This window comes from Dasypus novemcinctus, chromosome 5 (genome assembly GCF_030445035.2).
Source record: "Dasypus novemcinctus isolate mDasNov1 chromosome 5, mDasNov1.1.hap2, whole genome shotgun sequence".
Lineage (NCBI taxonomy): Eukaryota > Metazoa > Chordata > Mammalia > Cingulata > Dasypodidae > Dasypus > Dasypus novemcinctus.
Window position 1 is genome coordinate 142967599 of NC_080677.1, and position 23646 is coordinate 142991244.

The 23646-nt window shown below is 35.4% G+C and overlaps 1 protein-coding gene across 4 annotated transcripts in view; it reads right to left on the reverse strand.

Moving 5' to 3' along the window:
* DIP2C (disco interacting protein 2 homolog C) overlaps positions 1–23646 on the reverse strand; it is a 534437-nt gene that overhangs the window by 151531 nt on the left and 359260 nt on the right. For all 4 annotated transcript variants that reach the window (XM_004454050.4, XM_004454048.4, XM_004454049.4 and 1 more), the window contains 2 exons: positions 8920–9011; positions 1675–1785 (listed from right to left, as the gene is read on the reverse strand). In XM_004454050.4, the coding sequence (XP_004454107.1) occupies positions 1675–1785; positions 8920–9011 (203 nt within the window). The remainder of the gene's footprint in view (positions 1–1674; positions 1786–8919; positions 9012–23646) is intronic.

Here is a 23646-nt window from a genome sequence, read left to right on the forward strand (position 1 = left end):
TGTTAAAATAAAACATTTCATGGCCCCAAGTTAAAATTTTTACATTTAGAAATTATGCCTCTACATTTTCAGATAACAGTATGGCATTACTGCCAATCAGAGAATGGCAGAGATATACTCTTTAGGAAAACTACTTGTATGCCAAATCAAAAAGGAACACCATACCCTCCTTTACTAGATTTTAAGGTTGGAGCTGACTGTGGCATTGAAACATTATTTAGGAGAGCATAGCTATCATGTTTACTCAACCCCTAAACTCTTCCACATATTCTTCTGAATTGTGAGGATCACATGACTCAGGGAATGAGGAGGCACTGTCAAGGGTGTCCAGTCCACACCTGGAGTGCTGGCAGCAAGCCCAGGCAGAAACCAGGGTTCTCCCTCAAGGCAGCCTTGCGCCCAGCAGAGCTCACACTGATATCACATCCTGTTTGAGGGAAGAGCACCGAGGAAAGGGGAGCCACGGGGTTCTCTCCTATTGTCACCGACAGCCCCATCTGACATACGCTCAGCTCTAGACCAGAGGCCCCTAGACATGCTGGAGAAGCCACTTAGAAAATTCCTTGGTTTGGTGTACAGAAAACTAAAACAGCAATCGTTTCCCACTCCATTTTCAAGAAGAATCCAGTATCCTTTCCCTTGCCAACTAAGAAGTACAGTCTGAAATGAACGGAACCTGAAGTATTACTTATGATAACTTCTCAGAAACAGCAGCAAGACTTCTAAAATACTGAATCAACAAATTCCAGAGGGCCGCAAAAACAGTGGAAAGTTTTCTTGGATGCTTCCTGGCCTGGGCTACATGTAACTGTCCCATTTTGGAGTTAGAAGAATTACGCACACAATTCGTTCATTAAAGATGCATGAAATGAAGCCTAGAAAATTTAAGTGTATTGCCCAAAGTTATGTGATAATGACAGATTAGGACAAGATTTACCCTGCATGGCTATCAGCTCTACAATATCAGACTGGCTTTTAGGAGCAACAATATCAGCTCTACTAAAGTTTCTGCCCTTTACCTTTTTTAAACTTACCTCAATGCAATATTACAGATGAACAAATCATTCATTCAGATTAAGAAACTTATATTAATATGCAATATTTATGTACACCATCCATTTATTTTGACTGGACAAAGTTATAATTACAATAGCAAGTTTATTTATTTATTTAAATTACAAAATAAGATCTACATATCCTAGGTATAGCCTTTGCCTAGGACTTGATAATATCAAAACACTTGAATCAAAGCAAGAATCACACATACACACAAAGATAAAAGAAAAATGAAAAAAAAAATCCACATTTATCCAGATTTTTAGTACGTAATGCCAACGAACAAGATATTCAAATATTTGCTTTACTAACAAAGATTATTTAGCTCAATACTCTGTTACCAAGTAAGTTCTGCCTCCCAGAAGTCACTCCTGTCAAGGTCTGCAGTTAAGAAATGCTGTGTATGCTAATAACTGTTCTCTGACTAAGGAAAACCTGCACAGAATCTCAGAAACAATTAAAAAATTTTCAGTGCTTCTTGATCTTTCTCCAGCTGAGATGAAAACACATTTTAAAAACTGCAGTCTATACTTTCTTACCTAATAATACAACATTCAATTGCAATTGAGCCTGTTATTTACCTTTTAATCGACTTTAAAGAAATTATGTATTCTTTACCTTTCTTGTAAGTGGCACTTCAATGGGGACAGGAACAACTTCAGCAAGTAAGCAGCCGTAAAATGCTACCATGAAAGCAGCAGGATCATTGTTAGGAAATACCAGTGCTACCTGAAACAGACAGAAACCCAGAGAAACAAAGGAAAGATGTGTAACTATTAATCCAGGCAAATCTATGAAATTAAATTTTCCTAGTCTCTTAGGAAAAGATATTTTAACCTTACAGTTTCCAAGTATGTTCTTTTTCAAAAATGATTTATTTATTTTTAAAATTTCTCTCCCCTTCCCCAACGCCCCCCCCCCAGTAGTCTGCTCTCTGTGTCCATCTGCTGTGTGTTCTTCTGTGACTGCTTCTATCCTTATCAGCAGCACCGGGAATCTGTGTTTCTTTTTCTTGTGTCAGCTCTCCATGTATGCGGCGCCGTTCTTGGGCAGGCTGCACTTCCTTTCATGCCGGGTGGCTCTCCTTACGGGGCGCACTCCCTGCGCGTGGGGCTCCCCTACACCGAGGACACCCCTGTGTAGCAGGGCACTCCTTGTGCGCATCAGCACTGAGCATGGGCCAGCTCCACACAGGTCAAGGAGGCCCGGGGTTTGAACCGCAGACCTCCCATGTGGTAGGCAGACGCCCTATCCATTGGGCCAAGTCTGCTTCCCCAAATATGTTCTTATTACATGTTGCATTCTGCTTTTTAAAATATCGCCATGAGAGTTAACCTTCCATGGAAAATTTAAATAAGAATGGAAACTGAAGTGAAAATTAGGTGCTCTATTTAAAGATGTATTTTAGTTAACCATGTTTTAATAAATACACTTTTTCTGTATTTATGGGATGTTCTTATTACATGTTGCACTCTGCTCTTTAAAATACTGCCACAAGATTTAACCTTCCATGGAAAATTTAACTAAGAATGGAAACTGGAGTGAAAATTAGGTGTTCTATTTAAAGATGTATTTTAGTAAACCATGTTTTAATAAATACCTTTTTCTGTATTTATGGGAAAGTTAAAAATATTAAAAATTGCCATGCATATGTTATCAGAATAAAATTATATTTATCATTTGCATATTATCCTCCACATCTATCTATCTTTAAATAAAGCAAACTATAGTGTGTATACTGTTTTGATTTTCATTGTTTTCACTTTGTTAGGCTGCTGGGCTAATAAGGAGACTGTACAGACTGGGAGCTAGACTCAGGCAGAACTTGATTCAGATTTCATGTCAGTTTTTAGTTCTGTGATCTCAGGCCCAGATCAACCTCTAAGCCTTAGTTTAGTTTGCTTTTTTTTTATCTGAAAAAATGAGAAAAAGAGAAAGTATATCTTAGCACTGTAGAAAGGACAAATGAGAAAATGTACATAAAGAGTTTAGCAGTGTCAGGCACGCAGTATGCATTCATAAAAGTTAACTACTAGTAGTGCACTAGTTTATTAGTACTGGTAGGATTATCAGTACTGGCTAATTAATGTTGCATAAGCAATTGCTTTGCTTTCTGTAATAAATAATGCTTCAATGAATTTATCAGCTTATAGATATTACTCATCCATCTATCACCTATTTTAATTTCTGTTAAGAATTAAATTCCTAAGAATAAAATTAGGTCAAAAGTATAAAGTTAAACATGGATTTCTAAAAATACGATTAAAATTAGTCAAGCGATGTTGGTAACAAATAATAAATATTATCTAGGTATTGGGGTCAGACATTGAACACCCTGGACCTTGTAGGTGGGAAGCCAGTGCTCAATCACTGGAGTCACATCAGCTTCCAGAATGTTATTATTTTTAATATGTTTGCTGATAATCCTTAATATATTACAATTTGTGTTCTTTGACCACAGCTGAAGAACCATTTCCGTATGATTGCTTACAACTATTCCTCACATGAACTCTTATTCATTTCTCTTGCCTATTTATGTTAATGTTTTGATATTTTCTCTAAAATTTTCATGAATTTTATATATTTGATAATTATTAACATTTGACATAACTTGATATATTTTCTACTTTTAGTGTGTAGACATTCAATGTTTATAAGTAAATTTGTCAAACTTTTCCTTTATGTTATCTCCTATTATTTAGCAAACATTTCATCCTATTTCCTCTAGACTGTTGAAATGGTGAACTTTAAGTCATATGGAGTTAATTTTAGAATTTGATTTTTAGCTAATTTAATGTATATTCAACTTGTTCTTCTGTTATCCAAATGCTACTTACTAAGTAATCCTTCCTTATTCTCTTGTTTTAGAAAGTTTCAAAATATAAAGTATTAATAGAAATTTCTATTTCTGGATTCTCCTTTAGTTACGTAGAATTTTGCTTCTATTTTTAACATGTGTTCTCATAAGCTGTGTCAGCATTAGTGTGAGACTGCCTTACGGATAATTAAGTTTGTCATATTTTCATTAATGCATAAATCCCATGATTTAGCACACATTATGATTTTTGCATTGCCTCATCCTGAAAGTTAACCAATGTTTTCTTTAAAAATCTAATAGAAGTTATTAATTCTGCCGAGAATAGTTGGATAAGACATTCTAATTATCCCAATATCTAAATAAGCAAATTGGCATAAAAGGATTCAAATGGCAGTTGGGAGGGCATCAGGACACATTTTAAATTTGGCAATGCTGGCAATTTGGCAACATGGGATAGTTGATGGAAATGAAATTAGGTTGGGATTAGATGTAGATTTCCTTTCTTTATGGTATTCTTAAAGTTTACCAAAATCAGTTAAGTGAGAGACTAAGGCCAATGAAAGCCATTCTGTACCACTGATGCCTTCTATTTGAGAAACCCTGAGAATTAACTGTTGATTAGCTATTAATCTTTACTTCTCCCCTACACCACCCAGTCAGATGTCAGATTACAAAGAGCAAGACTTTCAAGAAGGAATAAAAGTATTTGTTTGGGGGAAACGGACTTGGCCCAAAGGTTAGGGCGTCCGTCTACCACATGGGAGGTCTGCGGTTCAAACCCCGGGCCTCCTTGACCTGTGTGGAGCTGGCCCATGCGCAGTGCTGATGCGCGCAAGGAGTGCCCTGGTCCCCTGCATAGGGGAGCCCCACGTGCAAAGAGTACACCGGTAAGGAGAGCCGCCCAGCGCGAAAGAAAGTGCACCTGCCCAGGAATGGTGCTGCCCACACTTCCCGTGCTGCTGACGACAACAGAAGCGGACAAAGAAACAAGACGCAGCTAACAGACACAGAGAACAGACAACCGGGGGAGGGGAGGGGAATTAAATAAATAAATAAATAAATCTTTTTTTAAAAAAGGTATTTGTTTGAATGTATATATGTATAAATAAAACCAATTAATCCCTTTAAAATCATCTGAGGCTTGCATTAGTCACAGCATAGCTTGGGAGCTAGACTTCCCTTGGTGGACTAAGAGGTGACACCATCTGTTTTTCAGATCTGGATCTGATGAAGCAATGTTATTTAATTATACATTTGCAAGGATTCTGGGTTTAAGCCATTGTACATCGTCTTTCTTGGAAGTAGACCAAAAAAGTTTGAGGAGACTGATCAAATTACATTAGAAAGGTAGAAGACAAAGTTCCACTCAAAAGTGAGGGTTGCCCCTATATAAAAAAGTCTAGTAAAATAATGACTTGTCATTCCTCCTAGAATACTAATTATGGAGGCAGACTTCTACATTAAGAATAGAGAATTGAGATAAAGATAAGTGACTTTGCCAGTTAAGGCTGATACTGTCATACAATATATCCTAGACAATTACATTAAAATAAGATGAAATGTTATGTTATAAAATAAAATTAGTAAAAGCAGCAATATAAAATTATACATACTATATGCTTTCAACAATAGAAAAGCAATGGCTAGAAAAGGATGAAAAACCCAAAGGCTAACATCATGTCTGGATGGTAAGATTAAAGGATTTTCACATGTATATCTTTCTGTACTTTCCTTATTTTCTATAATGTGGATACAATGCTTTTAAAATCAGAAAAAAAAATAACGTAATGAGTTACTTCATTACTCCTAACAAGGCCAAACTTATCTGTTCTTCAACTCCATGTCAATAAGTAGGAAATACAAAACCCTTAAAAGTACTAAAACTAGAATGCTCAAACCAGAGCCAATGAATGTATATAAAGTGATGCATTATCCCAAAGACCTTAGATAAATATACATGAAATATAAATTAAAGTTTGCTTTCCAAGAATATAGAGGGTGAAAATGTGAAAAAAATATTTATTCACCTCCCTTTATACTTCTGGCTATGGCAGCATGTAATAGGATTACACCTATCAAAGTTTTAGGGAAGAGATGGGTGAAAATACCTATGAGATGATTCAATCTAAAGAAAACTTTCTGTATTCATTTACATTTAATTTAACCAGTTAAAAGAACCAATCTTAATTTTTACGAACAAATGCAAAATGCAAATTTGATAATTCCTGTATTCAGGTGATGATTAAATTCATTTTTAAAAAAACATTATCACCAGAAAGTCACAAACTCTTTTCAGGTCTGGTATTGTCGTATTTTCACCAATATGTGGACTTAGATTAGAGGAATATATTAACTTTAAAGTGAGATAGAAATTCACTGTAAAAATGCCTCTAAACTTGTTCTAAAAATGTTTAACTATAGCCTTTGCATTGTTTTGTAAAGAAAAAGCTAATCAAGAAAACATTACATAATTAAATCAGAAAAGCCACATGCTTTGTTTGATCTGAAAATCTAACTAGAACATTGTTAGCATAAAAGTTTGAGTATTAATTCCAGGTGACAGAGTATCACAGGGGTAGAGGAACTAGAAATTTGGGGTGATAGTTGTATGACACAATATTATTCATCCCTCAGCTATAATAAACATTTCATTTCACTGTAATTTAGACAATGCTGTTTTAGAATCACACCTGAATTTTTTCCCAATTTGTTTTAAGGAAAGTCTGCATTTACATCATTTTTTATTAAGGCTTCTTTTCGTATGTGAATCAGCTACAAATCCCACTTTATTCTTAGAAGCCACAGTGATCATACTGCAATACTGTAAAAAATTTATAGACATGTTATTTTTATAAACCTATAGAGTCTTAGGCTTCCTTTAACTTAATCCTCTCTATAATCTCAATATTTCATTGTACCTAATTTCCCACAGAGAATAACAGGCACCAAGAAATCAGAAGTTGAAAGATCACAAACCTAAGCTTTGCATTAAGGTCTTTCATAGTTACCAATCTATTTATTCAACTTTTCTTCCATTGTATGGAACATAGGATTTCCTCCTAATTCCTTTTCACACTAGCACCAGTATTTGACTGAGAATTCTAACATGCTTACTTTTCCACCCCTGAGAAGCCTTCTCAAATTCCCAGACACTCACCAAACCGAAAAAGATCTCTCTCCTTTCCAAATAGTTCAGCTCTATCTCTTAATACTTCTTTTGGTAGCTTTTATCACCTTCTAATTTGTATAAAAGCTAGCTATTAATGTATTTACATTTTTTAATACCACAAGCTTCCTGAACGCAGGTTTCGTAAGTGATGCATCTTTATATCTCCCATAGTTCCTAGCAAAATATCCTGAATAACTACTTAGCTTTAGGCATTATGTCTTTTTGAAAGCCCAAGCAGCTATTCCCCCAATTATATTAACAAGGTCATCCACAAGAAAAGTGTCTATAATTTTAATCCTAAGGACTGAATGTTCATTATTCTGGAGAAAATTATATTTTTTCAAAAATGATTTTCAAAGAGGATAAGGAATCCCATTTATTGCAGCAGGAGGTTGCCAGCAACTGAAGACTATAATTATGTATGCTTATTTAATAAGTATTCATACACAAGTGCTAGATGCTGGCCACAAGAACAGTTTTTTTTTGAAAAGGAAAAATTTAGAGGAGTAGGCCTCACACACAAGCCAACCCATCCTCTGACAAAATCTGTTTACACATGCCATTCTATCAAAACTGTGCCCTCCAAAGTCCTACCAAAATCTTAGCTGAAAACAAACCAGTTTATTCTGTAATTATTATTGTACAGTATTTCGAGAATCTGGAGGCCATACTACCCATCTTTTAAACTCCTCAACTAAAAAGATTATAATCCAACTTGTAGACAGTAGAAATATTACATGACAATTGACTTTTTGAAGCTAGAAGTCAAGATAGAAGGCCTTTAATTAAGCTTCTTAATTGTTGCAGAGTTTCTGTTTGGGATGATGGAAAAGTTTTGCTAACATATAGTGGTGAGAGTTAACTTTCTTTTATTTTTTTGGAGGTACCAGGGATTGAACCCAGGATCTCGTACATGGGAAGCTGGCACTCAACCAATGAGTCACATCCACTTTCCAATGAGAGTAGTTTTTTTTGTTTTTTGCTTTAGGAGTTTCTGTTCCCCAACACAACACACAACACTTTTGAATGTAATTAAAACCACCGAATTATATATCTGAATGTGCTGAAAAGTGGGGACTTTAGGTGGTATGTATGTTGCTAGAAGGAAAAAACAAAAACAAAACAACCACCAGAGGATTATACAACACAGTGAACCCTAATATAAACTATGGACTATATTCAATAGTACAATTACAATAATACTCTCTCATCAACTGTAACAAAGCTACCACACTAAAAAAAATCTACAAGTCAAACTTAAGTCTTAAATATAATTGTCTTGCTTGCCCAGTTAGATGACATAATCATATTTAAAAATAGGAGACTATGCACTCAAGTGTTCAGAAAAGGACTGATTAGGATGGAATGATAGCTTAAAGTACAGAATGATATGACAAATATGGATGGAAAAATATTAAAATTGGTGGGTCTGGGTATCTGGGGGGATAGGGGTATATTGGAGTTCTTCATATGTGGCTTTATTATTTTTGTAATTACCCTGTAAGTTTGAAAATATTTCAAAGTAAGTTTTTTTTTATTGTTTTTTTAAAGGAGACAAATGATAATAGTATAGCTTTGGAATCTGGCTGATGTGGGTGCAAGAGCTGGTATGCCACTTAATGGTTATGTACCTTCATCTAATATTTTCATACTTGATCTCCCTAAGCCTGAGTGTCCCCACCTAAAAAACAGAAGAGATATTGTTGCCAAGATTAAATGACATAACACATGTAATTACTACTGGTTCATAGCAAATGTTAGGGAAAAGTTATTTAGCAGTAGCAGTATGATGAAAGGCTCTGGAATTTAAAATAGTAGGGATCTTTCCTCAGAAGACAATGTATTTTACAGACCCAATAATTTAAATTGTACTTACCCTATCTCCAGGTCGCACCATAGGTTCTTGCTTTGTACCTAATTTATGCAGAATGTTGTAAGCAACCTTCATACTTCTTGTCCACAGTTTGCCTATCAAAAGAAATAATAAAGATATAAGTAACTGGATTATTCACTTGAATTTTCAGTTATGTATATGTGTGTACATTAAACTATATATACAGTATTACACCTCCAAATGAAATTCTTAGCAGATATGTTCATTTTGCTCTAGTGTATGTGCTCTCAAAGTAAATCTTATCAGGGATAATAAAGGAAAAGGGAAAGAGGTGGTTAAGAAAAGAAAATGGAAATTTAAAGTGAAAACACATAAGCAGTAGAAGTTCTTAAAAACAGTTTCAGAAAAGAGGGAAAAAAAGGAAAAATTGAAACTAAACTTCAGGACCGTCTTGAGATTTTGTCTATGATGAAAGAGGGAGTTGATGGTACTTGTGCTGTCACAAGGCTATCATTAGTTTAATATTAAACATCCATGGGAATTGGGGAGGGTCTTGAAAAATTCTCTGTGGACTGAATAAAATTTTACTCAAAGATTTTTTTTTCATTTTAAGCATTCAAGTTGTTCTGTATCCTGGAATTAAGATGGGAAATAAGAGTCAGTAAATGGGACTCAAAATCAGAGAAGCAAAAATGCTTCCCTGAAATACCAAATACAAAACAAAATTGCTGTGCATGTGGCAAAGGAAACGAAGAAAAGCCCAGTTACTGTCACAGAAATTGTGGGGGAATCTTTCTAAGGAGTACAGTAAGGTAGGGCTCACTACACAGCAGTAGCCACTACTGGTATTTTAAATTGTGCAAAGTGATACATTTTCTTAATTAATCCGTCCCTTATTATGCGATTGTGATGAATGTGAAGAGTATCTAAAACGGTTTTTATAGGTTTGAAAACCCAATCCCCTCTTTCCCAAGCTCTACGCTTCTCAACTTAAAATTTTCCTAAAGGGTTTTAGGCGTTTTAGAGAGGAATCCTTGGGCTGGTAAAAAGATTACTATAAATATTTGAAAAACTTTTAAGGTTCTAAACTCTAGGAAAAAAATTACTACAGAGGATTAAAAATTAAAAAAAAAAAAAAAAAAGACACGTTCTGAAGATCTTGCAGATTTCAAATCCTTGTCTTCTTCTAGTGCCAGGTATTTCCAACACATTATCCATAATGGCAGAGATGGAATAAAAATGACTTTAAAATCTAACACAAGTTCTTGAAGATAAAGAGCTTTTACAACCTAGCCTCAGCAACCTAAGAGTTTTGGTTTTTTTTTCCCAAAGGTGTCAACGTCTTACAACCCATATTAAAGTCAAGAGCAACTTTAACTATTTCCTAAAAACACAACCACAGTTTTAATCTTTTTCCATTTTAAATGTAAAAGTTAAATCGACTTTTTTGGTCTATGACAATTTTGGATTAAAAAAAAAAACAAAACAACAATGCTGAATTATTCATCTTGGCTTTTACAGCTACCCAATCTATGTTATTACTACATTTCTATCACAAATTATCAACTTGTCTCCCCCTTGGTAATTAAAAGGCAAAAAGAATGTCTTAGTCATCTTTGATTCCTCCCATCCCTAGAACAATTCCTGGTTGCGCAACAAACATTTAACGTCATAGGGAAGCTATAATAAAGAACAAAATTATAATGTCTTTTAAGTCTACTTCTTTAGCATTTAAAGTTATTAGAAATAAAATTTCATGTATGTTCTGCAACCCCCCTTTTTAACCCTTGCCTCCTCAACATGACATTCCTCAAGACTGGTTACTTTACAATTATTTGTTATTTTATTTTGGGATTATATCTTTTTCCTAAAGATAGTCAGTCAATTAGTTATAATTCAGAGAATGATTTTTCCTACACAAAACAAACGTGTTGTGCCTTCAGATCTCCTTGATGTCCCCAATAGGGTAGTATTATAGTTGAACAAATACTTACAATCAATCTGTTACAAGATGACAAATCAATTTGCTGTAAATGAGCAAATCAATTACAATCAAACAATTATCAACATTCCATTTTTTTAAAGTTTCAACTTCCTTCTCAGCTCAGAATCTTAAAGTTGAAATCATCATAAATTCACACAAAAGCCCTTTTAAAAGAGTAGAGATTTGAAAAGGACAAAGTGCACCCACATACTTTTGGTAAAATTCTAGAAATATAATTTTTTCAAAGATTAAAAGAAATAATAACTTGCTGATTTAGAAATGACGAAACAGTTTTTGCATGATTTTTAAAGGCGATATGAAAATGATGTAAACATTTAAGTACATACTAATTTTAATTTCACTTAGGATTTAATGAGAAACAGGCAATTTTACAGAGGCTTATCTGTGACAAGGGAGGGAGGTGGGAAAGAGGGGCTGATAGGAAGTGCTATGAAAATATGGAATCAGGTAGGAGTTGGAGAAAATTGTCAATAATGCAACAAAAGACTATATAAAGGTTTGTCCAGCTCAAGCTTATACCCCTCTAAATATCTGGACACATAAGCTAGTTCAAGAACTGGGGGGAAAAAGAGGAAAAGAAAAAATGATCATTTGGTAGAAGCAGCACATGCAAAATGAATTTACAAAGGTAAGAAAAATTTTTAATCTAATAAAGGATGGTAAAGGGAAAATATTTGCATAGCATTAATAATTTTTATTAAAGTTATGAAATACCATGAGTACTCCTTAGTATGCTTCCTCCCCACCCCCACCCCCCATGGCTCCCTCATCTGTTTGCTTGTTGTTTTTGCTCATTATCTACTTCGTTTTTCTTTAGGAGGCACCAGGAACTAAATCCAGGACCTCCCATGTGGGAGGCAGGCGCTCAACTTCTTAAGTCACACCCATTCCCTGCTCCCCTGTTTTTGCTATTGTCTGCTCATTTTCCTGTTTTTGTTCATTGTTTTCTTTTGTCTGCTCATTGTTTATTTTTTATTTTTTACTTCCCCTTCCCCCCACCCTGCTGTTCTTTGCTGTCTGTGCCCATTTGCGGTGTGATCTTCTGTATCTATTTCTCTTTTTGTTTTTTTCCTCTAGTATTCACCGAGATTTGATCCTGGGAACCCCTCTGATGTGGAGAGAGGTTTCCTATCACCAGTGCCACCTCAGTTCCTGGTTTTTGCAGCACTTCGCCTGGACTCTACCCTTCTTCTCTCTTTTGTTGTGTCATCATCTTGCGGTGTCTTACTTGCGTGAGCACTGGCTCACTGCGCGGGCACTTGGTTTACTGAGTGGGCACTGGTGCAGGCACTTAGCTCACCACGTGAGCACTCATGTGAGCACCTGGTTCCTTGTGCAGGCACTCACACGGGCACTCAGCTTGCTGCAGAGGCACTGCCTTGCCACGTAGGCATGTGTTCTCTTTCTTTTTCACCAGGAGGCCCTAGGCATCAAACCTGGGTCCTCTATATGGTAGATGGAAGCCCTATCACTTGAGCCACATCCACTTCCCTGCTCATTGTTTTTAGTCAATGTCTGCTCATTGTTTGTCTTCTTTAGGTGGCATCAGGAACTGAACCCAGGACCTCTCATATTGGAGGCAGGTGCTCAACTGCTCGAGCCACACCTGTGACCCCAGTATGCTTTTAAAAATTTATATTAGTAAATGGAAAACATAAGATTTTTTTGTTTGTTCAGTACCTTTTTTGCCTTTTTTTTTTTTTTAATTAAAAGCCCTGAAGAGACCTTAGTAGGAATTCTTTTGCTCTAGGAATTTCAAGGAAGCTAAATTTTAGGGTTGAAGGGAAAGTACGATATTTTATTATAGTACTGCAATTATACCAAGTCACTTGGTATTAGAACAATTCTTATCCAATTAATTTTTCTCTGAGTCTTTCAACAAATATACAGTGTTTAACTGTTTCCTATCTTAAAATTTCCTACCTAGTACTTTTATACAGTTTTCATTGTATTAGGCAACATTTTCATTTCACGCCCCGATAAAATATACATAGTATATACACTTAGAAATGTATAGCTTTTTAAATAAAACCAAAATTGACCCATAACACATGACTAATACAGATGATTAAAATACAACAAACTATAGATAATTTAAAAGGAGTTGAAATGCCTTGCAGACACATGTAACCCAAATTTTCATATATAACATTACCTCTGTATCTCACACCTCAAATACATTTTTTTAAACTTTTTAATTTTTTAATTTTTTAGAAATTAACTATTACAAATCCAAAAAAAATAACAGATAATGGCAGCTCAACAAGTTATAGAAGCATTACTCCTAAGAAGTTCTGTCTAGGCACTTCTATCTCCTCTAGTTCCAACTATTAATGCAGTTGTTCCACTAGTATTCAGAAAGATACACAGATAAACATAGATAGATTAAATGACATAGTCAAGGTCAAGTGCATCTTAATCTTGCAAGAGGAAGAGTTTAGCATTAGTCCATTAAGAGAAGAGGGGCTATACTTCTAGATTATAAATGCCTTGAGAACCATGTATTATTCATCTTTGTATTCCCAAATTCCTGTCAATGCATAGTAAATGATTAATAAATTTTAATGAACGTTTGATGGATTAAAAGAATGAATATTTGCATTCATGCATGCATGCAGATTGGTCCTAGAATTTACCAGTATATAGACAGATTAGCCTTGGAAGTATCAACCATTACAAAGAAGCAATTCCAAGTACATGATTAGCTCCAAGGCAGACTTTGGCCAGAAGGGAAAAGTCTGCTCTCTTTTTTACTGAATAAAACCTATTGCTAAGAGCATAATTTAAAACAAACAAACAAACAAAACACTGAAATCAAGCTAATATTGTCATGGATGACATACTTCTTATCCATATAAAACTATTCAATGAAGCCATAAAAAACAAAGGCGCTAAGAAACATATCTCGTAACCCTAAATCTCATTTCTGCCAATGACACTTTCATGTCCAGGACAGTGACCATGACTTTATGGCTGGTGCCCCCAGGATTCTCTGAGCACCAGAAAATTTGGAGCCCGATTATATTCCATTATTGAACATAACATCTGGCTTTCACCTCAACTGGTGATGTAGAAATCACTTTCTCTCCGACCTGCAACTAGAGGAGTGTTTGTCATTAAAAAAAAATGAAAGAAAAAACAAACATAATCTAACCTTACACATGCAGACAGAATAAGAGCCATTTTAATCTTTTAGTTACTAGGCTATAGTTTCTTTGCAAAGCTGAAGGGCATGGTGTGAAAATAACCTCATAATCTGCTTTCTCCATACTTCCTTATCCAAGGAACAAAGGGAAAGAAATTTGTTTCAGTTAACTACATGAAAAAAGTTTACAATATGCATTAATTATATTGAATGAAGAATTGAAGAAAAGCTGTTTCTTGTTTTCTGAAAAAAATCTGGAAACAATATTTTGTTCCATTCTTCAGAAAGATGGATATAAAAAAAACCAGATATACATTATTTAGCAATTCTTTCTGAAAGTATTCATTTCAAGAATACCATCTCCCTGGTGGTAAATCCATTATTTTACTACAGTTATGACCACTAATTTTGGATCCACTCATGATTTTAACTCAAAACAGATTTAACAAATAACTTTTCATAGGTAAATCAAATAATTTCCCTTAAAATTCCACTTATTTCCATACTAGAAATATGAGGCAGCACCAGTATAAATTAGCTATCCAAAAAGTTATTTAATTTCAGGCAATTTTTAAGGTCTCAAAAAAGAGAATAAACTCATTTACATTATCTTGTAGCTGAAAAGCCACTTTACCTACTACTCAAATATAATTATTTCTATCAATCTCATAAATATTAGAAGTTAAATATAAACACACTTAAATTATATTCCATATTTAAGTTATGAAAGGACATATAGAAAACATGTATTATTCAAATGTAGAAGAGTATTAAGAATGATTAGATACTCAATAAGAAATATGAAACATATATAATTAGAAACAGTCAAATCAAGAACTGCTACTATTTCCTGAGCCCTCATATGTCCTAAGTACTATACAAGACTCTATGTACATTATCTCACTATATCTTTTTTACAACTCTTTCATAATGTCCATTTGAGTGCAGAAACTAAGATACAAGAACTTGAACTAATAAGGAGCAGAGCAAGGATATGAACCCAGGTTTATGTCAAAACCAAGGCCTGGCTCCCTGATCATTACACCAAGGTACAAACAGAATTTGGCTTGGTAAACCTTTGGATTATATATATTTAGATTATATATTTCCATTTTTTAAAAAGTTAGAGAAATTCTGGAGAAGACGGTGGAGTAGTGAGCTCCAGGACTCAATTCTTCCACCAAAACAACTATTAAACATGAAAGAACTGCCTGAAACACCTATTTTGAAACCCCAGAGATCAGAAGAGCACTGTAGAGCATCCAGGGAAGAGCAGGAGGAAGAGGCTGATAAATTATGGTAAAGAACAGTAAATTGCTCTCTCTGTGTGATGGCTACTGGCACCCATTCTCCATTTTTGTGGCAGGATACATCAGGGTACATCACCTAGCTAGTGGCTCATGACAGAGAGGGATGTAAAAATCTTCTGCAAGAACAGGGGTGTGCACGGCTGATCACTGATCACGGATTTTGATTAGTGAATTCAGATTGCTGGTCCTGGCTCTGAGGGCAGCTATGCTTTCAGTCCCACCCCTGACAAAGGCAGCAGCAGCTATTCTTTCAAGCCTCCCCAGACAGGAGTGGAGGTGGTGGAGATTTAAAGACACTTTCTCTGGGCTGCGAAGGACAGCTGCCTGAAAGGCTGCATTTGATGGAGAGGCCAGGAAAGTCCAGTTTTCAGGAACTATCAAAGAAGCTTTGGGCACCCTTTCTGATACCCAATCCAGGGCACTCTCGAGCCAATCTGTACCCTCTTCATGGATCTCTGGCCCTGTTTTGGCTGGAAAAGACCAATTTGGGAAAGTCCTCTTTGGGTAACACTCCTCCCAGAATTTGCACTCCAAGCAAAAGCAGTATGAGGCAACTAAAGGGGTGTAAAAACTAGAGGCAGACAATCTGGGACTAAGGCCAGTCAATTTCAAATACCTAGGAGAGGGAGGTCTGCCTACTGGGAAAATAGAAGGGACAACCAAACTCCTGCACGCAGGGAAACTCAAAAAAAAAACAAAACAAAAAAAAAAACAACAAACAAACAAAAAAACCAAGAAACAAAACAAAAAACACAGTAAGCAAAAGCCCAGGGCAAGAAAGAGGCCAAGATGGACAGGGAAAACCCTGCACACTGCATTTGCCTTGGGCAGACCTTCCTGATGGGAGGGCTAAAGTGCAAGAAAAACCTTCACCAGCTGGTTACAAACCAAGAAGCAGACATTCCAGGGAGTAAATCCAGAGATAAAATTTAAAAATATTAAAATGTACAAAAAAGTATAAGACAAACAAAGAAACAGGAAATCATGGCCTATCTGAAGGAAGAGGATAAAAATATAGAAAACACAAAGTCGAGAATGTGGACGTACTGAAAACATTCTTTAAAAAAATATCTTTAAAATGCCCAAGGAGATGAAGGAAAGCACAAAGTAAGAACTAAAGGATGCCAGGAAAACAATGAATGAACAATATGAGAGTCTACGTTAAGACAAAGAAATTTTAAATAGGAACCAAACAGAACTACTGGAGTTGGAGATGACAATAATTGGAATGAAAAATGCCCAGAAGGATTTCAAGAGCAGATGGGAGCTAGCAGAAAAAGAATAAGTGAACTTGAAGACAAGACACTTTAAATGACCCAGGCTGAGGATAAAAAAAGAAAAAAGAAATATTAAAAGTGAAAATAGCCTAAGACAGCTATGGGATACTATCAAGAATGCCAATATACTCATTGTGGGAGTCCTGGAAGAGAAGAAAGGAGAAAAAGGGGTGGAAAGGGATAATCAAAGATATAATGACAGAAAATGTCCCACTTAGCTAAACACATGAATATGTATATTCAAGACAATGCCAAACAAGATAAACATGAAGAAAAGTACACCACATCGTATCTTGATACAATATTGCATTAGTCACCCAAAGGGGTGCTGATGTAAAATACTAGAAATTGGTTGGTTTTTATAAAGGGTATTTATTTGGGGTAGGAGCTTACAGATACCAGGCCATAAAGCATAAGTTACGTCCCTCAGCAAAGTCTATTTGTAGCAAGATGGCTGCTGACGTCTGTGAGGGTTCAGGCTTCCTGGGTTCCTACGTTCCTGGGGCTTGCTTTTCTCTGGGTTCAAGGTTCCTTTCTTCCTGGGACTGGCTTTTCTTTCCTCTGTTTGCTGACTTCCTTGGGGCTCCAGCTTAAGTCTTCAGTATCAAACTCCAACATCAGAAAACCCTCAACTCTGTTCTTTGCCATACCTTTTATCTGTGGTGGGTGGGGACTCAATGCCCTAATCATAACTCAATCAATGGTACAGATGAGATTATGAGAATAATCCAATATCTATTTTGGAATTCATAACCATATCAAACTGCTACAACTATCAAATGCAAAGGACAAGGAGAGAGTTCTGAAAGATGCAAGAGAAAAGCAACATATTACATATAAGGAAATGCCAATAAGACTGAGTGCCGATTTTTCATCAGAAACCAGAGAGGCAAGAAGGCAGTGTACTGAAATACTTAAAATGCTGAATGAAAATAACCGCCACCAAAAGTTTCATATCTAGTGAGACACTCTTTCAAAAATGACAGGACAATACATTCTCAGATAAACAAAAGCTGAGGGACTTAATCACCACTCAACTTGTTCTACAAGCAGCATTAAAGGGAGATCTTAAGACTGAAATGAAAGGACATGAGACAGTGGTTCAAAGCAGTATAAAAGAAATAAAGATATGCGTTAATGGGAGCCATTTGAGTAATTATAAATGACAGGATTATTGGACTGAATTGTTTGGTATGTTACTGTATTTCTTACTTCCTACAGGGGCTAAATGCATAAAAAGTAATGATAATTCTAGGTTTTGGGGCATACAATGAACAAAGATATATAAGTGATAGCAAGTACAAAAAAAATCGTGGTGGGATGGAAGATATAGTAAATGTATATGTGCATACTATTGAAACTAAGTTGGTATCAAATCAAATATGACTGCGATATTTAGGATGACAAATTTGAACTCCATGGTAACCACAAGGAAAATAGATGATAAGTATATCTAGGTAGAAATGAGTATGCACTCAATAAGGTATAATGCAAAAAAGCAAATAAAATAGAAAAGTAGGCTTTAACAGAAGGAACAAAATAGTTATGACTTACAAAGGTAAATACTCAAATGACAGAAGAAAGTCCTGTATTATTTAGTAAGATTTTAAGTGTAAATGGATTAAACTCTCCAGTCAAAAGGCAGAGATCAGCAGAATGGACTTAAAAGAAAAAAAAAAAGTATGTCCCAATTACATGCTATATGTAAGAGACTCACCTTAAAGTCAAAGGTACAAGTAGACTGACAGTGCAAGGATGATAAACTATCTATACCATGCACATAGTAACAAAAGAGAACCAGAGTGGCTATAATAATATCAGATAAAATATACTTTAAGTCAAAAACTGTTATGAGGGACAAAGATGGTCTAATACATACTGATAAAGGGGAGAATTCAACAGGAAGATGCAACAATTATACATAAATACACACCTAATATCAGAGCACCAAAACATATGAACAAATACTTAGAGATTTAAAGGGAGAAATTGATGTTTCTACATTAATAATAGGAAATTTTAACCCACTACTCAACAATGGAAGGAACATTAGTCAGATGATCAATGAGGAAGTAAAGGACTTGAATGATACACAAACCCAACCAGAGCTAACAGGAATACATAGAACATTGTACCCAACAAAAACAGACTACATATTCTACTTGAGTACACATGATTCATTCTCTAGGACAGACCATATGTTGGGTCACAAAACAAGTCTCAATAAATTAAAAATATTGAAATCACACAATGTTTATTCTCCCACCACAACAGAATGAAACAAGAAATCAATAACAGAGGGAGATATGAAAAATTCACAAATATTTAGAAATTAAACAACATACTCTTAAATAACCAAAGGGTTCAAGAGGAAATTAGAAATGAAATTTGGAAAGAACTTGAGGCAAATGAAAATAAAAATACAACATAGTAAAACTTATGGGATACAGCAAAGGCAGGTGAGAAGGAAATTTATAACTTTACATGTTCACATTAAAAAAGAAGACTTCAAATTTGTGACCTAACCTCCTAACTGGAAGGACTAGAAAAAGGCAAGTAGAAGGAAGGAAATAAAGATTAGAGCAGAGAGAAATGACTTAGAAAACAAACAAAAAACAGTAAAGAGAATCAACAAAATCAAGAGTTGGTTCTTTGAACAATCAATAAAATCGACAAACCTTTAGCTAGACAAAGAAAAAAAGAGAGGATACAAATAATGAAAATCAAAGGGGGCCATCACTACTGTCTCCACAGAAATAAAAAGGACTGTAAGAGGATACTATGAACAAAAGTACACCAATAAATTAAGATACTCTCGGTAAAATGAATAAATTCTTAAGACACACACAAACTACTATTTGAATCAAGAGGAAACAGAATATCTCAACAAACCAATTACTAACAAGGAGAACGAATCAGTAATCAAAGACCTTCCAACAAAGAAAAGCCCAGGGCCAGATGGCTTTCACAGGGGAATTCTACCAAACATTCTAAGATAACAATTCCAATTCTGCTCAAAAAACTGAAGAGAAGGGAACACTCATTCTACAAGGGCAACATCACCCTTATACCAAAGTTGCATAAAGATATCACAAGAAAAGAAAACTAGAACAACATCCCTTATGAATATACACGCAAAAATCCACAACAAAATACTACCAAACCAAATCCAACAGCATATTAAAAGAATTATACTCCATGATCAAGTGGGATTTATCCCTAGTATGCAAGGTTGTTTGAACATAAGAAAAATCAGTTAATGTAATACAAGACATTAACAAAATGAAGAAAACCACGTGATCCTCTCAATTGATGCAGCAAAGGCACATGACAAAACATAGCACCCTTCCTTGATTAAAAAAATCACAACACTAGGACAAGAAGGAAACTTCGCCAACATGGTAAAGGGCATATATGAAAAGCTCACAGCTAATATCCCACGTAATGGTGAAAGATTGAAAGTTCTCCCTCTAATATCATAAACAAAATAAGGATGCTCACTGTCATTGCTGTTATTCAACACTGTACTGATGTTCTTGCCAGAGTAATTTGGAAAGAAAAAGAAATAAAAGTCACCAAATTATAAAGGAAGAAGTAAAACGCCCCCTATTTGCAGATGATATGATCCTTTAGACAGAAAATCCCGAAAAATCCACAATAAAGCTTCTTAAAGCTAATAAAAATTCAGCAAAATTCAGTAGTGTTTCTATACACAAGCAATGAACAATCAAAAGAAGAAATCAAGAAAAATATTTCCATTCGAGATAGCAATTAAAACAATCAAATATCTATGAATAAATCTAACCAAGGATGTGAAGGACTTGTACACAGAAAACTACAAAACATTGCTAAATGAAATTAAAAAAACGACCTAAATACATGGAAGGATAGTCCATGATCATAGATTGGAAAACTAAATATCATTAAGATGTCAATACTACCTAAAGCAATTTATAAGTTCAAAACAATCCCACTAAAATCCCAACAGCCTTCTCTGTAGAACTGGAAAAGCCAATCATCAAATTTACATGGAAGGGTAAGAGGCCCTGAGTAGCTAAAGTCATCTTGAAAAAGAAGAATGGAGCTGCAAGACTCACACTTCCCAATCTTAAAACTTATTACAAAGCCACTGTAATCAAAATAGCACAGTATTGGCACAAAGACAGACATATAAACAAAAGCATAGAACTGAGAGCTCAGAAATTAACCCTCATATTTATGGCCAACTGATTTTTGTCATGGTGGCAAAGACCACTCAATTGGGAAAGCACAGTCTCTTCAACAAATGGTGCTGATATTTAAACTGGATTTGGGGAGAAAAAAATAAAAATGAGGAAGGTCTCTACCTCACACCACATACAAAAATCAACTCCAAATGGATCAAAGACTTTAAAAGATGAGGTAGAACTCTCAAACTCCTAGAAGAAAATGTAGGGAAGCATCTTCAGGACCTTTGTGTTAGGCAATAGTTTCTTAGACTTTACACCCAAAGCATAAGCAACAAAAGAGAAAATACATAAATGGGCTGCATAAGAATAAAAAACTTCTTTCCTCACAGGACTTTATCATGAAGGTAAACGAGAACCTGTGTAGTAGGAGAAAATATGTGGAAACCACATATTTGATAAAGTATTAATATCCAGAATATATAAATAAATGCTTCAACTTAAGAAAAAGACACAGAACCCAATTTTAAAAATGAACTTGAACTGACATCTCCTTTCCCAAGAAGATATACAAATGTCCAGAAAGCACATGAGACGATGGTCAACATCATTAATCATCACGGAAATGGAAATCGAAACTACAATGACATACCATTTCACAACCATTAGAATGGCTGCTATTTAACAAATGGAAAATAAGCGTTGGAAAGGATGTGGAGAAATAGGAATACCCTTTTGTTGTTGGTGGTAATATAAATTGGGTGCAACTGCTGTTGAAGACAGTTTGACAGTTCCTCAGAAAGCTAAGTATAGAACTACAGTATGACCCAGCAATTTCACTACTAGGTATATAACCAAAAGAACTGAAGGCAGTACTTGAACAGGTATTTGCCCCCTGATGCTCACTGTGGCATTATTCACAATTGCCACAAGAGGGGAGCAACCAAAGTGTCTATCCACTGATGAATGGCTAGTAAAATGTGGTATATACATATAATGGAATGTTATTCGGCCATAAAAAGGAATGAAGTTCTGATACATTTGACAACATGGATGAACCTGGAAGACATCATGTTGAGTGAAATAAGCCAGGCACAAAAGACAAATATTGTTATGACCTCACTGATTTGAAACAATTAGAATAAGCAAACTCAGAGAGAATACAGGTCAATAGGAGATGGGATAGGAATGGAGAATGCAAAGTTAAGGCATAAACAAAAAGGGTTCCTATATAGAATGATGGAAATGTTTTGGTAATGGATGGTGATGACAGTAATTCACACTATTGTGATGGCACAAAATTGTGAATGACATTAACAGCACTGAAATACACATCTGAATATGATTAAAAGGGGAAATGCAAGATTGTATATACAGTAATAGAATAAAATTTTTTTAAAAAATCCATGGAACTATACTACACAAAGAGTGAACTGTAAGTTAAACCATGAAGTTCTACAATAGTACAATTATAAAAATGTGCTATCATTTTTTTTTTTTTAAAGATTTATTTATTTATTTAATTTCCCCCCCTCCCCTGGTTGTCTGTTCTTGGTGTCTATTTGCTGCGTCTTGTTTCTTTGTCCGCTTCTGTTGTCGTCAGCGGCACGGGAAGTGTGGGCGGCGCCATTCCTGGGCAGGCTGCTCTTTCTTTTCACGCTGGGCGGCTCTCCTCACGGGCGCACTCCTTGCGCGTGGGGCTCCCCCACGCGGGGGACACCCTTGCGTGGCACGGCACTCCTTGCGCGCATCAGCACTGCGCATGGCCAGCTCCACACGGGTCAAGGAGGCCCGGGGTTTGAACCGCGGACCTCCCATATGGTAGACGGACGCCCTAACCACTGGGCCAAAGTCCATTTCCCTGTGCTATCATTAATTGCAAATGTTCCACACCAATGCAAGTTGTTGGTAGTGGGATGGTATAAGGGAATCCTGTATTTTATGCATGATTGTTCTGTAAACCCACAATACTGCTCTAATTAAGGGAAAAAATCCACATTCACATGAGCTAGATTTTCTATTCAAAATATTATCTCCACCTCATTTGTGGAAAAAGAGAGTTACGGAAAACTAAAAAAATAACCTACTTTGTATTTCATGATTTCTCTTTCCAAATTATCAGTAGAGATTATTACAGCTACAGATTTAAAGTCCATATGTAACTAAAATCTGATTGAATTATAATACAGAAGGTCATCACACAATGTTTGTTAGGGAAAAACCCCCGACATATCTACAAACAAACCCAATACTACTGCAAGGACAGAAAAACTGATGAAAATACAGATATTAATAGGAAATTTTAAAAAGAAACTAATTCCAAACAATCTGTAGTAAAAATAAAAATGCGTTAAGACTGGGAGATAAAAACGTATTCTTATTATAAATGAAATATATCACACTGTGCTATCAGTGCTTGCCATGGTTTCCACTGAGAACAGATTTAGAATTCCCATTTCAGATCCAGATGTGACATTCTGAACTTAAAAACAGTTAAGTCGACTAGAAAGGAAAGAATGAAAACTATAACAATTGCTTAATGGCTGTAGAAGCCTAGCTTTGCACAGTATACACAGAGGATTTTAGAAATAAGAAGCAGATGAATAGTTATGGTGGCATATATATTCTGACCTGTCAAAAAGGGATTGTCATAGCATGCTGAGCATCTCACTGGGTCATTATGAAGATCAAATGAGATAAATGTGATATTGTTTTGAAAACTAAGACACACTGGTTTAAAAGATTTCTGATGTCAGTAAGGAGAGGTTAGGATAGAACAGAACAGGACAGGCTAGGATAAGAGCTATTTTCTCAAAAATAAATAAAATGTAAAGCCAGATATACCTGACCAAAATGGGAATATCTT